Source organism: Astyanax mexicanus, chromosome 13 (assembly GCF_023375975.1).
Source record: "Astyanax mexicanus isolate ESR-SI-001 chromosome 13, AstMex3_surface, whole genome shotgun sequence".
In the NCBI taxonomy this organism is placed as follows: Eukaryota; Metazoa; Chordata; class Actinopteri; order Characiformes; family Acestrorhamphidae; genus Astyanax; species Astyanax mexicanus.
In genome coordinates this window covers 52,458,863-52,472,500 of record NC_064420.1, presented here as the reverse complement: position 1 = coordinate 52,472,500, position 13,638 = coordinate 52,458,863, and the positions used below count along the sequence as shown (strand labels likewise).

Sequence of the window (13,638 nt, the reverse complement as noted above, 5' to 3'; positions counted from 1 at the left end):
GTAGTTAGTTAGAGGTGTTAGGAGAGTAAGAGCTCTTTGAAGAGCTCAGTCTTCAGGAGTTTATTAAAGATAGCGAGAGATTCTCCTGATCTGGTAGTAGAAGGTAGTTAGTTAGAGGTGTTAGGAGAGTAAGTGCTCTTTGAAGAGCTCTGTCTTCAGGAGTTTATTAAAGATAGTGAGAGATTCTCCTGATCTGGTAGTAGAAGGTAGTTAGTTAGAGGTGTTAAGAGAGTAAGTGCTCTTTGAAGAGCTCTGTCTTCAGGAGTTTCTTATATATATGTATATATATATAGTTATGAGTATGATGTATGGTGTAGTTACTCCGTTGCCGGGGGTGATGCATGTGATGGAGAAGCCGGGATCGTGTGGGAAGTTTGAGAATTATCAAAGGTCTGAGGGGTTTCCTGTAGGTGAGTACATTAATACATTAATATTATATTAACATATATAATATTAAACATACCCTCACTCCTAGAAAATGCAATTATAACAAATATAACATTAAATTCTCCTGCTTTTCTTTTGATCTAGTATTGTATCCCATGACTTTTGCCATGTCCCACATATGTGGGACATGGCAAAAGTCATGGGATACAATACTAGATCAAAAGGGGTCTTCTGCACTAAGGGGGGGGGGGGGCTCAAACCACATCTTATGATATAATATTCTCATGATAACGATGATATCACTGTGATTGTGTGATATGTGATATATCACAACAGAATTCTATGATATAGAGTCTGTATTTCTAAAGAGGATAAAATACTTGGTTCAGGTTTATTAACCCTGTTCATTAGATTATAGCGCCACCATTTGGAGTAATAAGGCAGTAAGTCTAAATGGGGGTGGGGCTTTGGGAATTTAGAGCCTAAAATCCAAAAATTTCCTAGGTATGTATAATGTGTTATAAATATATGCTGTATGTCTGTATGGATATATTGATATATGGTCCCGCCGCTGATGGTGATAAATAACTCTGTTTCTCTAGAGGCTGAAGTTCGAGCTCTCGCTAAAGAACGACAAAAGAAGGACAACCATAACCTGAGTGAGTTCATCTCCATCCGTCTCACTGCTTCAATTATAATAAACTAAACTACTTCTAATATAAATATTATTAGTGCTCTATCCTGTGGTGATCTATCCTGTGGTGATCTATCCTGTGGTGATCTATCCTGTGGTGATCTATCCTGTGGTGATCTATACTGTGGTGATCTATACTGTGGTGATCTATCCTGTGGTGATCTATCCTGTGGTGATCTATCCTGTGGTGATCTATACTGTGGTGATCTATACTGTGGTGATCTATCCTGTGGTGATCTATCCTGTGGTGATCTATCCTGTGGTGATCTATACTGTGGTGATCTATCCTGTGGTGATCTATCCTGTGGTGATCTATCATGTGGTGATCTATCCTGTGGTGATCTATCCTGTGGTGATCTATACTGTAGTGATTTATCCTGTGGTGATCTATTCTGTGGTGATCTATCCCGTGGTGATCTGTACTGTGGTGATCTGTACTGTGGTGATCTGTACTGTGGTGATCTCTGCTGTGGTGATCTGTACTGTGGTGATCTGTACTGTGGTGATCTGTACTGTGGTGATTTGTACTGTGGTGATCTGTACTGTGATGATCTGTACTGTGGTGATCTATCCTGTGGTGATCTGTACTGTGGAGATCTGTACTGTGGTGATCTGTACTGTGGTGATCTATCCTGTGGTGATCTGTACTGTGGAGATCTGTACTGTGGTGATCTGTACTGTGGTGATTTGTACTGTGGTGATCTGTACTGTGGTGATCTGTACTGTGGTGATCTGTACTGTGATGATCTGTACTGTGGTGATCTATCCTGTGGTGATCTGTACTGTGGTGATCTGTACTGTGATGATCTGTACTGTGGTGATCTATCCTGTGGTGATCTGTACTGTGGAGATCTGTACTGTGGTGATCTGTACTGTGGAGATCTGTACTGTGGTGATCTGTACTGTGGTGATCTATCCTGTGGTGATCTGTACTGTGGAGATCTGTACTGTGGTGATCTGTACTGTGGTGATTTGTACTGTGGTGATTTGTACTATGGTGATCTGTACTGTGGTGATCTGTACTGTGGTGATTTGTACTGTGGTGATCTGTACTGTGGAGATCTGTACTGTGGTGATCTGTACTGTGGCGATTTGTACTGTGGTGATTTGTACTATGGTGATCTGTACTGTGGTGATCTGTACTGGTGATCTGTACTGTGGTGATCTGTACTGTGGTGATCTGTACTGGTGATCTGTACTGTGGTGATCTGTACTGTGGTGATCTGTACTGTGGTGATCTGTACTGTGGTGATTTGTACTGTGGTGATTTGTACTATGGTGATCTCTACTGTGGTGATCTGTACTGTGGTGATCTGTACTGGTGATCTGTACTGGTGATCTGTACTGTGGTGATCTGTACTGTGGTGATCTGTACTGTGGTGATTTGTACTGTGGTGATTTGTACTATGGTGATCTCTACTGTGGTGATCTGTACTGTGGTGATTTGTACTGTGGTGATTTGTACTATGGTGATCTCTACTGTGGTGATCTGTACTGTGGTGATTTGTACTGTGGTGATTTGTACTATGGTGATCTCTACTGTGGTGATCTGTACTGTGGTGATTTGTACTGTGGTGATCGGTTCTGGTTCTGGTTCTCCTGCAGTTGAAAGGCGACGGAGATTCAACATCAACGACCGAATCAAAGAACTCGGAACCCTGATCCCCAAATCAAACGACCCGTACGTTCACACACACCATACACACACACACACACACACACACACACACACACACACCATACACACACACCATACACACACACACACACACATACACCATACACACACACCATACACACACACACCATACACACACACACATACACACACACACACACACACACACACACTCACACACACACACACACCATACACACACACACATACACACACACACTAACTACACACACACACACCATACACACACACACACACACACACACACACACACACACACTAACTACACACACACAGACACACACACACACACACACGCATACACACACACACACACACAGCATACACACACATACACTGATAACACACTGTGTGTGTGTGTGTGTGTGTGTGTGTATCAGGGATATGCGCTGGAATAAGGGAACTATACTGAAGGCGTCGGTTGATTATATCAGGAAACTGCAGAGAGATCAGCAGCACCACCGAGACCTGGAGAACCGCCAGAGAAAACTGGAGCACGCCAACCGCCACCTGCTGCTCAGAATACAGGTATTCACCATCATCACCATCATATTCACCATCATCACCATCATATTCACCATCATCGGCATCATATCCACCATCATATTCACCATCATCACCATCATATTCACCATCATCGCCATCATATCCACCATCATCGCCATCATATTCACCATCATCGCCATCATATTCACCATCATCACCATCATATTCACCATCATCACCATCATATTCACCATCATCACCATCATATTCACCATCATCACCATCATATTCACCATCATCGCCATCATATCCACCATCATCGCCATCATATCCACCATCATCGCCATCATATTCACCATCATCACCATCATATTCACCATCATCACCGTCATATTCACCATCATCACCGTCATATTCACCATCATCACCATCATATTCACCATCATCACCATCATATTCACCATCATCGCCATCATATCCACCATCATCGCCATCATATCCACCATCATCGCCATCATATCCACCATCATCACCATCATATTCACCATCATCACCATCATATTCACCATCATCGCCATCATATTCACCATCATCACCATCATATTCACCATCATCACCATCATATTCACCATCATATTCACCATCATATTCACCATCATCACCGTCATATTCACCATCATCACCGTCATGTTCACCATCATCACCATCATATTCACCTTCATCACCGTCATATCCACCATCATCACCATCATATTCACCATCATCACCATCATATTCACCATCATCACCGTCATATTCACCATCATCATCATCATATTCACCATCAACACCATCATATCCACCATCATCACCATCATATTCACCATCATCACCATCATATTAACCATCATCACCGTCATATTCACCATCATCACCATCATATCCACCATCATCACCGTCATATTCACCATCATAACCATCATTTTCACCATCATATTCACAATCATATTCATCATCATCACCATCATATTCACCATCATATTCACCATCATCACCATCATATTCACCATCATCACCATCATATTCACCATCATATTCACCATCATCACCATCATATTCACCATCATCACCATCATATTCACCATCATATTCACCATCATCACCATCATATTCACCATAATCACCATCATATTCACCATCATATTCACCATCATCACCATCATATTCACCATCATATTCACCATCATCACCATCATATTAACCATCATCACCGTCATATTCACCATCATCACCATCATATCCACCATCATCACCGTCATATTCACCATCATCACCATCATTTTCACCATCATATTCACAATCATATTCATCATAATCACCATCATATTCACCATCATATTCACCATCATATTCACCATCATCACCATCATATTCACCATCATATTCACCATCATATTCACCATCATCACCATCATATTCACCATCATATTCACCATAATCACCATCATATTCACCATCATATTCACCATCATATTCACCATCATCACCATCACATTTAACATCATCACCATCATATTCACCATCATATTCACCATCATCACCATCATATTCACCATCATATTGACCATCATATTCACCATCATCACCATCATATTCACCATCATCACCATCATCACCATCATATTCACCATCATATTCACCATCATATTCACCATCATCACCATCATATTCACAATCATCACCATCATATTCACCATCATATTCACCATCATCACCATCATATTCACAATCATCACCATCATCACCATCATATTCACAATCATCACCATCATATTCACCATCATCACCATCATATTCACAATCATCACCGTCATATTCACCATCATCACCGTCATATTCACCATCATATTCACCATCATATTCACCATCATATTCACCATCATGTTCACCATCATCACCATCATATTCACCATCATATTCACCATCATATTCACCATCATATTCACCATCATCACCATCATATTCACCATCATCACCATCATATTCACCATCATCACCATCATATTCACCATCATATTCACCATCATCACCATCATATTCACAATCATCACCATCATATTCACCATCATCACCATCATATTCACAATCATCACCGTCATATTCACCATCATCACCATCATATTCACCATCATATTCACCATCATATTCACAATCATCACCATCATATTCACCATCATCACCATCATATTCACCATCATATTCACCATCATCACCATCGTATTCACAATCATCACCATCATATTCACCATCATATTCACCATCATCACCGTCATATTCACCATCATCACCATCATATTCACCATCATCACCATCATATTCACCATCATATTCACCATCATATTCACCATCATTACCATCATATTCACCATCATATTCACCATCATCACCATCATATTCACCATCATATTCACCATAATCACCATCATATTCACCATCATATTCACTATCATATTCACCATAATCACCATCATATTCACCATCATATTCACCATCATATTCACCATCATATTCACCATCATCACCATCATATTCACCATCATATTCACCATCATCGCCATCATATTCACCATCATCACCATCACATTTACCATCATCACCATCATATTCACCATCATATTCACCATCATATTCACCATCATATTCACCATCATCACCATCATATTCACCATCATATTCACCATCATATTCACCATCATATTCACCATCATTACCATCATATTCACCATCATATTCACCATCATCACCATCATATTCACCATAATCACCATCATATTCACCATCATATTCACTATCATATTCACCATAATCACCATCATATTCACCATCATCACCATCATATCCACCATCATTACCGTCATATTCACCATCATAACCATCATTTTCACCATCATATTCACAATCATATTCATCATCATCACCATCATATTCACCATCATCACCATCATATTCACCATCATATTCACCATCATCACCATCATATTCACCATCATCACCATCATCACCATCATATTCACCATCATATTCACCATCATATTCACCATCATATTCACCATCATTACCATCATATTCACCATCATATTCACCATCATCACCATCATATTCACCATCATATTCACCATCATATTCACAATCATCACCATCATATTCACCATCATCACCATCATATTCACCATCATATTCACCATCATCACCATCGTATTCACAATCATCACCATCATATTCACCATCATATTCACCATCATCACCGTCATATTCACCATCATCACCATCATATTCACCATCATCACCATCATATTCACCATCATATTCACCATCATATTCACCATCATTACCATCATATTCACCATCATATTCACCATCATCACCATCATATTCACCATCATATTCACCATAATCACCATCATATTCACCATCATATTCACTATCATATTCACCATAATCACCATCATATTCACCATCATATTCACCATCATATTCACCATCATCACCATCATATTCACCATCATATTCACCATCATCGCCATCATATTCACCATCATCACCATCACATTTACCATCATCACCATCATATTCACCATCATATTCACCATCATATTCACCATCATCACCATCATATTCACCATCATCACCATCATATTCACCATCATATTCACCATCATATTCACCATCATATTCACCATCATTACCATCATATTCACCATCATATTCACCATCATCACCATCATATTCACCATAATCACCATCATATTCACCATCATATTCACTATCATATTCACCATAATCACCATCATATTCACCATCATCACCATCATATCCACCATCATCACCGTCATATTCACCATCATAACCATCATTTTCACCATCATATTCACAATCATATTCATCATCATCACCATCATATTCACCATCATCACCATCATATTCACCATCATATTCACCATCATCACCATCATATTCACCATCATCACCATCATCACCATCATATTCACCATCATATTCACCATCATATTCACCATCATATTCACCATCATTACCATCATATTCACCATCATATTCACCATCATCACCATCATATTCACCATCATATTCACCATAATCACCATCATATTCACCATCATATTCACTATCATATTCACCATAATCACCATCATATTCACCATCATATTCACCATCATATTCACCATCATATTCACCATCATCACCATCATATTCACCATCATATTCACCATCATCACCATCATATTCACCATCATCACCATCACATTTACCATCATCACCATCATATTCACCATCATATTCACCATCATATTCACCATCATCACCATCATATTCACCATCATCACCATCATATTCACCATCATATTCACCATCATATTCACCATCATTACCATCATATTCACCATCATATTCACCATCATCACCATCATATTCACCATAATCACCATCATATTCACCATCATATTCACCATCATATTCACTATCATATTCACCATAATCACCATCATATTCACCATCATCACCATCATATCCACCATCATCACCGTCATATTCACCATCATAACCATCATTTTCACCATCATATTCACAATCATATTCATCATCATCACCATCATATTCACCATCATCACCATCATATTCACCATCATATTCACCATCATCACCATCATATTCACCATCATCACCATCATATTCACCATCATATTCACCATAATCACCATCATATTCACCATCATCACCATCATATTCACCATCATATTCACCATCATCACCATCATATTAACCATCATCACCGTCATATTCACCATCATCACCATCATATCCACCATCATCACCGTCATATTCACCATCATCACCATCATTTTCACCATCATATTCACAATCATATTCATCATAATCACCATCATATTCACCATCATATTCACCATCATCACCATCATATTCACCATCATATTCACCATCATATTCACCATCATCACCATCATATTCACCATCATATTCACCATAATCACCATCATATTCACCATCATATTCACCATCATCACCATCATATTCACCATCATCACCATCACATTTAACATCATCACCATCATATTCACCATCATATTCACCATCATCACCATCATATTCACCATCATCACCATCATATTCACCATCATATTGACCATCATATTCACCATCATCACCATCATATTCACCATCATATTCACCATCATCACCATCATCACCATCATATTCACCATCATCACCATCATATTCACCATCATCACCATCATATTCACAATCATCACCATCATATTCACCATCATATTCACCATCATCACCATCATATTCACAATCATCACCATCATATTCACCATCATCACCATCATATTCACAATCATCACCGTCATATTCACCATCATCACCGTCATATTCACCATCATATTCACCATCATATTCACCATCATATTCACCATCATGTTCACCATCATCACCATCATATTCACCATCATATTCACCATCATATTCACCATCATATTCACCATCATCACCATCATATTCACCATCATCACCATCATATTCACCATCATCACCATCATATTCACCATCATCACCATCATATTCACCATCATATTCACCATCATCACCATCGTATTCACAATCATCACCATCATATTCACCATCATCACCATCATATTCACAATCATCACCGTCATATTCACCATCATCACCATCATATTCACCATCATATTCACCATCATATTCACAATCATCACCATCATATTCACCATCATCACCATCATATTCACCATCATATTCACCATCATCACCATCGTATTCACAATCATCACCATCATATTCACCATCATATTCACCATCATCACCGTCATATTCACCATCATCACCATCATATTCACCATCATCACCATCATATTCACCATCATCACCATCATATTCACCATCATATTCACCATCATATTCACCATCATTACCATCATATTCACCATCATATTCACCATCATCACCATCATATTCACCATCATATTCACCATAATCGCCATCATATTCACCATCATATTCACTATCATATTCACCATCATCACCATCATATTCACCATCATATTCACCATCATCACCATCATATTCACCATCATCACCATCACATTTACCATCATCACCATCATATTCACCATCATATTCACCATCATCACCATCATATTCACCATCATCACCATCATATTTATCATGGTTTTTTTAACACTTTTTTAATCTACATTTTAAAATAATGAAAAACACTGAATTTAAAGCGCATCTAAAGTGTTGAGTGTTTATCTGTAAATAAGGTGAAATGCTGAGTTATTATTACGAGTTATTGTAGCTTCTTTATGATCAGTGTTTAATTCTGATACGATGGAACTATATAAAATAAACTGACCGGATATTTTAACACTCGTGCAAAAGAATCAAAGTTCTAGATTTAATTCGATTTTAGTAAAGTAATTAAATATAGTTGTGTTTTTCTCTCTCTCGTTGCTAATGCTAACCGCTAACGCAGGAGCTGGAAATGCAGGCCCGGGCTCACGGATTGGCCATAGCCTCGTCCAATCTCTGCAGTCCGGAACTCTCCGCCCGTCCCGTTAAACAGGAGCCGACACGGGGGGACTGCTCTCAGGACACGTACCTCCCCCCGCACCCCCACCAGTGCCCCCTGCAGGCCGACGAGGTACCTGCCCGTTCCACCGACAGCACCGCCACCGCCGACCCAGCCTCCTACAGAGCCGTCGCCACGGCAACCGCCACCAAGCTGGACAACATGCTGATGGATGCTGAGGCGCTGTCGCCCGCGGCAACCGGCGACCCCCTGACATTCCCCGCATCTCCGGGGGCGTCCCAGGACAGCAGCCGCAAGAGCAGCGTTAGCATGGAGGAGTCCGAGCACGACTGTTAGCGCTCCCGTCTAACTCCGCCCACAACCCAGAAACCCCGCCCCGACCTGCCAAATATAGCACCATGTGACTCCGCCCCCCTCAGATCTCCTTATATTTTATATTTAACCTCTGCAGACCCGAGTGAAGGTCAGTAACCTTTACAGACTCCGCCCACTTTAATCTGCATAAATATTAATAACAGTAAAATCTGGGGTTCTTAACCTTTATCACTTTATAGGGTTTAAATAATTACGCTCTTCTTCACTGTTTATCACATGAATATTAATCAGCGCAAAAAACACAAACTTTAATTTTAAATTTACAAAGAAAACAACAATCTATAATTTTAATTTTAGGTTTATTTTAGCAGAAATAGATGATATATCAACAAAAACACACATTAAATAAATGTTTTAATTTAATTTGTATTTGATTAGGTGACATTTTATTTGGTCAGGCGTTTCTTGTTGTTGGTCTCCAGGATCTCAGGGGTGATTTTATCTTCACTTCTACAGAAAATCTTCAGATCCTGAAGGTTTTAATGTTGCTGAGAACTCAAAGTTTGAGCTCCTTTTCAGATTTTATATATGATCAAGATCTGGAGGTTCAGCCTCTCCAGAATCTGAATGTGCTTCTCCTTTATTGGTCGTATATTTTTGGGTCATTGTCATGCTGAAAGACCCGTTCACGCCTCCATAACAAAGCAAGATTGAAATACATATTTATATACCCATATATTTAAACATTGGTTTGACATCACAAGGCCCGATTTTAATAAAGTTACTTACTAATCATATTACTATTTTTTCATGCGATTCCTAAACTGCCGCTCGAGCGCAACGGTAAAATCCCAACCAACTCTGAATCTTTTTTAGTTTAGTCAGTTGCTAAGCAACAGCTCACCAGTTTGCCAGTTTTGGTTGCTCAGACTAGAAGAGAGTTATTGTAATTCAGTATATTTAGCATGTAGTTAAATTTATTAAAATTTATAAAATTCAGTAAAGATGGTGATTACAGTTTGGTGTTTATCATTGTCCCTCATCACCCCCCCCCCCCCCCCACAGGGGGCGGAGTCAGGACCCCCGGGTTAATAACCCCTGATATAAAGCAATTATTATAAAATGATTAACATCAGACGTACAGCATGTACAGAAGTGTGATATAATATGAATTAGAATTAGTATTAGAGTTACGGGGGTTTGAGTTAAAGTAGTTTTATTAATCTGAGTTTAATTAAGTTATAAATCAGACTGGTTTGTGTCGTTTGCTGTGAATCTGTTAGATCTGACTCTGACACTCAGTATTTATGATGAGATATAAATATTTGTAGTATTTCGGTGGAAAAGCTGCAGAAATATCAGTTATTTTATTTTAGATTCATCCGGCAGATTTTTACCATTGTGTGGAGAATATGCCCCACTTCACTTTAATATTAAAGGAGAAATTATTCTGAGTTAGCACTTTTAGCATAGCAATGCTAATCCTATTTTATCTGTAGAGTAAAATCGATTTTCCTTTTATTTGCTTTTATTTTTATGAATTGTAAATACTTTTAAAGTTTTTCTTTGTTTATATTGTTAGATCTGATGTAAAATTTCCAAGTTTTAAAGATTTGAAACGACAAATTCTGATATTTCTGTGAATTCTAACCCTCTTTGTGGATACGGGGATTATGGGGGATATTAGATGCTTTTATTGTGTTGAATTATGACTGTATGATATATAAATTATAAGCTGTGTTGTTACTGTATATTTACACTGTTATTAATGTAAAATGTAGCAGAAGTTAATAAGCCTTTAATAACCGGTGCGTTTCTGCATCTATGCAACCAATCAGATTTAAGTTCAGACACTTAGTAGCTAATCTGTGCACTGGAAACCTGCTGCATTACATTTCCTGCATCTTAATCTGTGGAACCGGTTTAATGTATTTAAACCGGTTCCAGTAAAACAGGCTTTTGATCATCTCCTCGTCTTCGCCCACCAATTTCCCACCAATCCCAAAATGATTCCCCTAGCCAAAACACCAGCCAGCCTAACGTACAGCTTCCAAACATGGTGGAGGTAGTTTTATCTACAGCTCACAGTGAGATCTAACCAAGATAAAGTACAGATATTCATTTTTTATACAATATTGTGTAATATATGCTAAATATGACTTATTTCATTAATATGCTTTAAAATGTGCAGGTATATAAATCACTACTGACCCCCTGATGATCAAATCCTCACAGCAAAGTTCTGAAGTAGAGTCTAATACTCTTTATTACAGCAAACAACACTGGATAAGGTGTCCAAATACTTTTGGACGGGTAATGCAGTAAATACAATGCAGCACAACAATTAAACCATTCCAGAGTTTAACCACAGAGCCTTAAACCATAACCTCAATCCTTAATCCGTATTTATCAATCATAATCCTCAATCTTTAAACCTCAATAAGTAAACCTTAATCATCAATTCTTAATCCTCAATCTTTAAACCTCAATCAATAAGTACACCTTAATTATCAATTCTTAATCCTCAATCATCCACCCTTAATCACCAATTCTTAGTATTTAAACCTTAATCCTTAATGCTCAACCATTCATCTTTAATCCTCAATCATCAGTCAGTAATCCTTAATCATTAAACCTTAATCATCAATCATCATTTGTTAATCCTTAAACCTTGACTATCAATCCTTAATCTTCAGGTCTTAATCCTCAAACTTTAAACCTCAATTCTTAATCCCTTAAAAATGAATCATACTAGATACGAGACTCAATCTCTAGTTATGAGAGAACCGAACCACGGCGTCCGAGTTTCCTGCAGTCATCAGACCGTGTTAGAGACATAGTGGGCGTGGTCTTAAGTGGGCGTGGTCTTAAGTGGGCGTGGTATCAAGCCGTTTCTGACTGAATGTTTTAGCAATAATTTGATCAGATGCTGATCAGATCTCGAGGTGCACAAATCATACAAATCTTAAATTTTTAATAATAATAATAATAATAATAATAATAATAATAATAATAATAATAATAATAATGATAATAATAATAATATCTGAATGAAGGATTGCAGGGTTTAACGAAAACGTCTCACTCTTTAAATAACCACTACATCATTTTTCACGCTCTGTTCTGATTGGTGGATTTATTCTAATTAAACTGTAACTTTAAGCTCAATCACGAATGTTATGGATCAGCTGATTCATACCGGTTGGGTTCTGTTACGGGTTCTCTTGGTCTTCCTCACACTGCCTGTATGAAATCCGGAGATTGTATTTTGCATTTTTAACTCTTTGATGTCAGTCTGTGTTTATGGTGGTGAAGAGCGCCGCCTGCAGGTTTACGGCCGATACGTGTTTTTGGTTTTGAACTTTTTTTAGTGAAGGTTTTAAATTGTTCTGAATATTAAAGTATCTGGAATGATTTTCACTGCTG

The 13,638-nt window shown here is 38.3% G+C and overlaps 1 protein-coding gene across 2 annotated transcripts in view; it reads left to right on the top strand.

The window, feature by feature from the left end:
* mitfb (melanocyte inducing transcription factor b) overlaps nucleotides 1–13,632 on the top strand; it is a 57,236-nt gene extending 43,604 nt beyond the window's left edge. The window contains exons 6-10 of one of the 2 annotated variants that reach the window (XM_049462733.1): nucleotides 318–410; nucleotides 990–1,046; nucleotides 2,687–2,762; nucleotides 3,161–3,308; nucleotides 9,841–13,632. In XM_049462733.1, the coding sequence (XP_049318690.1) occupies nucleotides 318–410; nucleotides 990–1,046; nucleotides 2,687–2,762; nucleotides 3,161–3,308; nucleotides 9,841–10,233 (767 nt within the window). In that variant the 3' untranslated portion in view covers nucleotides 10,234–13,632. The remainder of the gene's footprint in view (nucleotides 1–317; nucleotides 411–989; nucleotides 1,047–2,686; nucleotides 2,763–3,160; nucleotides 3,309–9,840) is intronic. The other variant, XM_049462734.1, reaches the window with a different exon arrangement.
* Nucleotides 13,633–13,638: the final 6 nt, after the last annotated feature.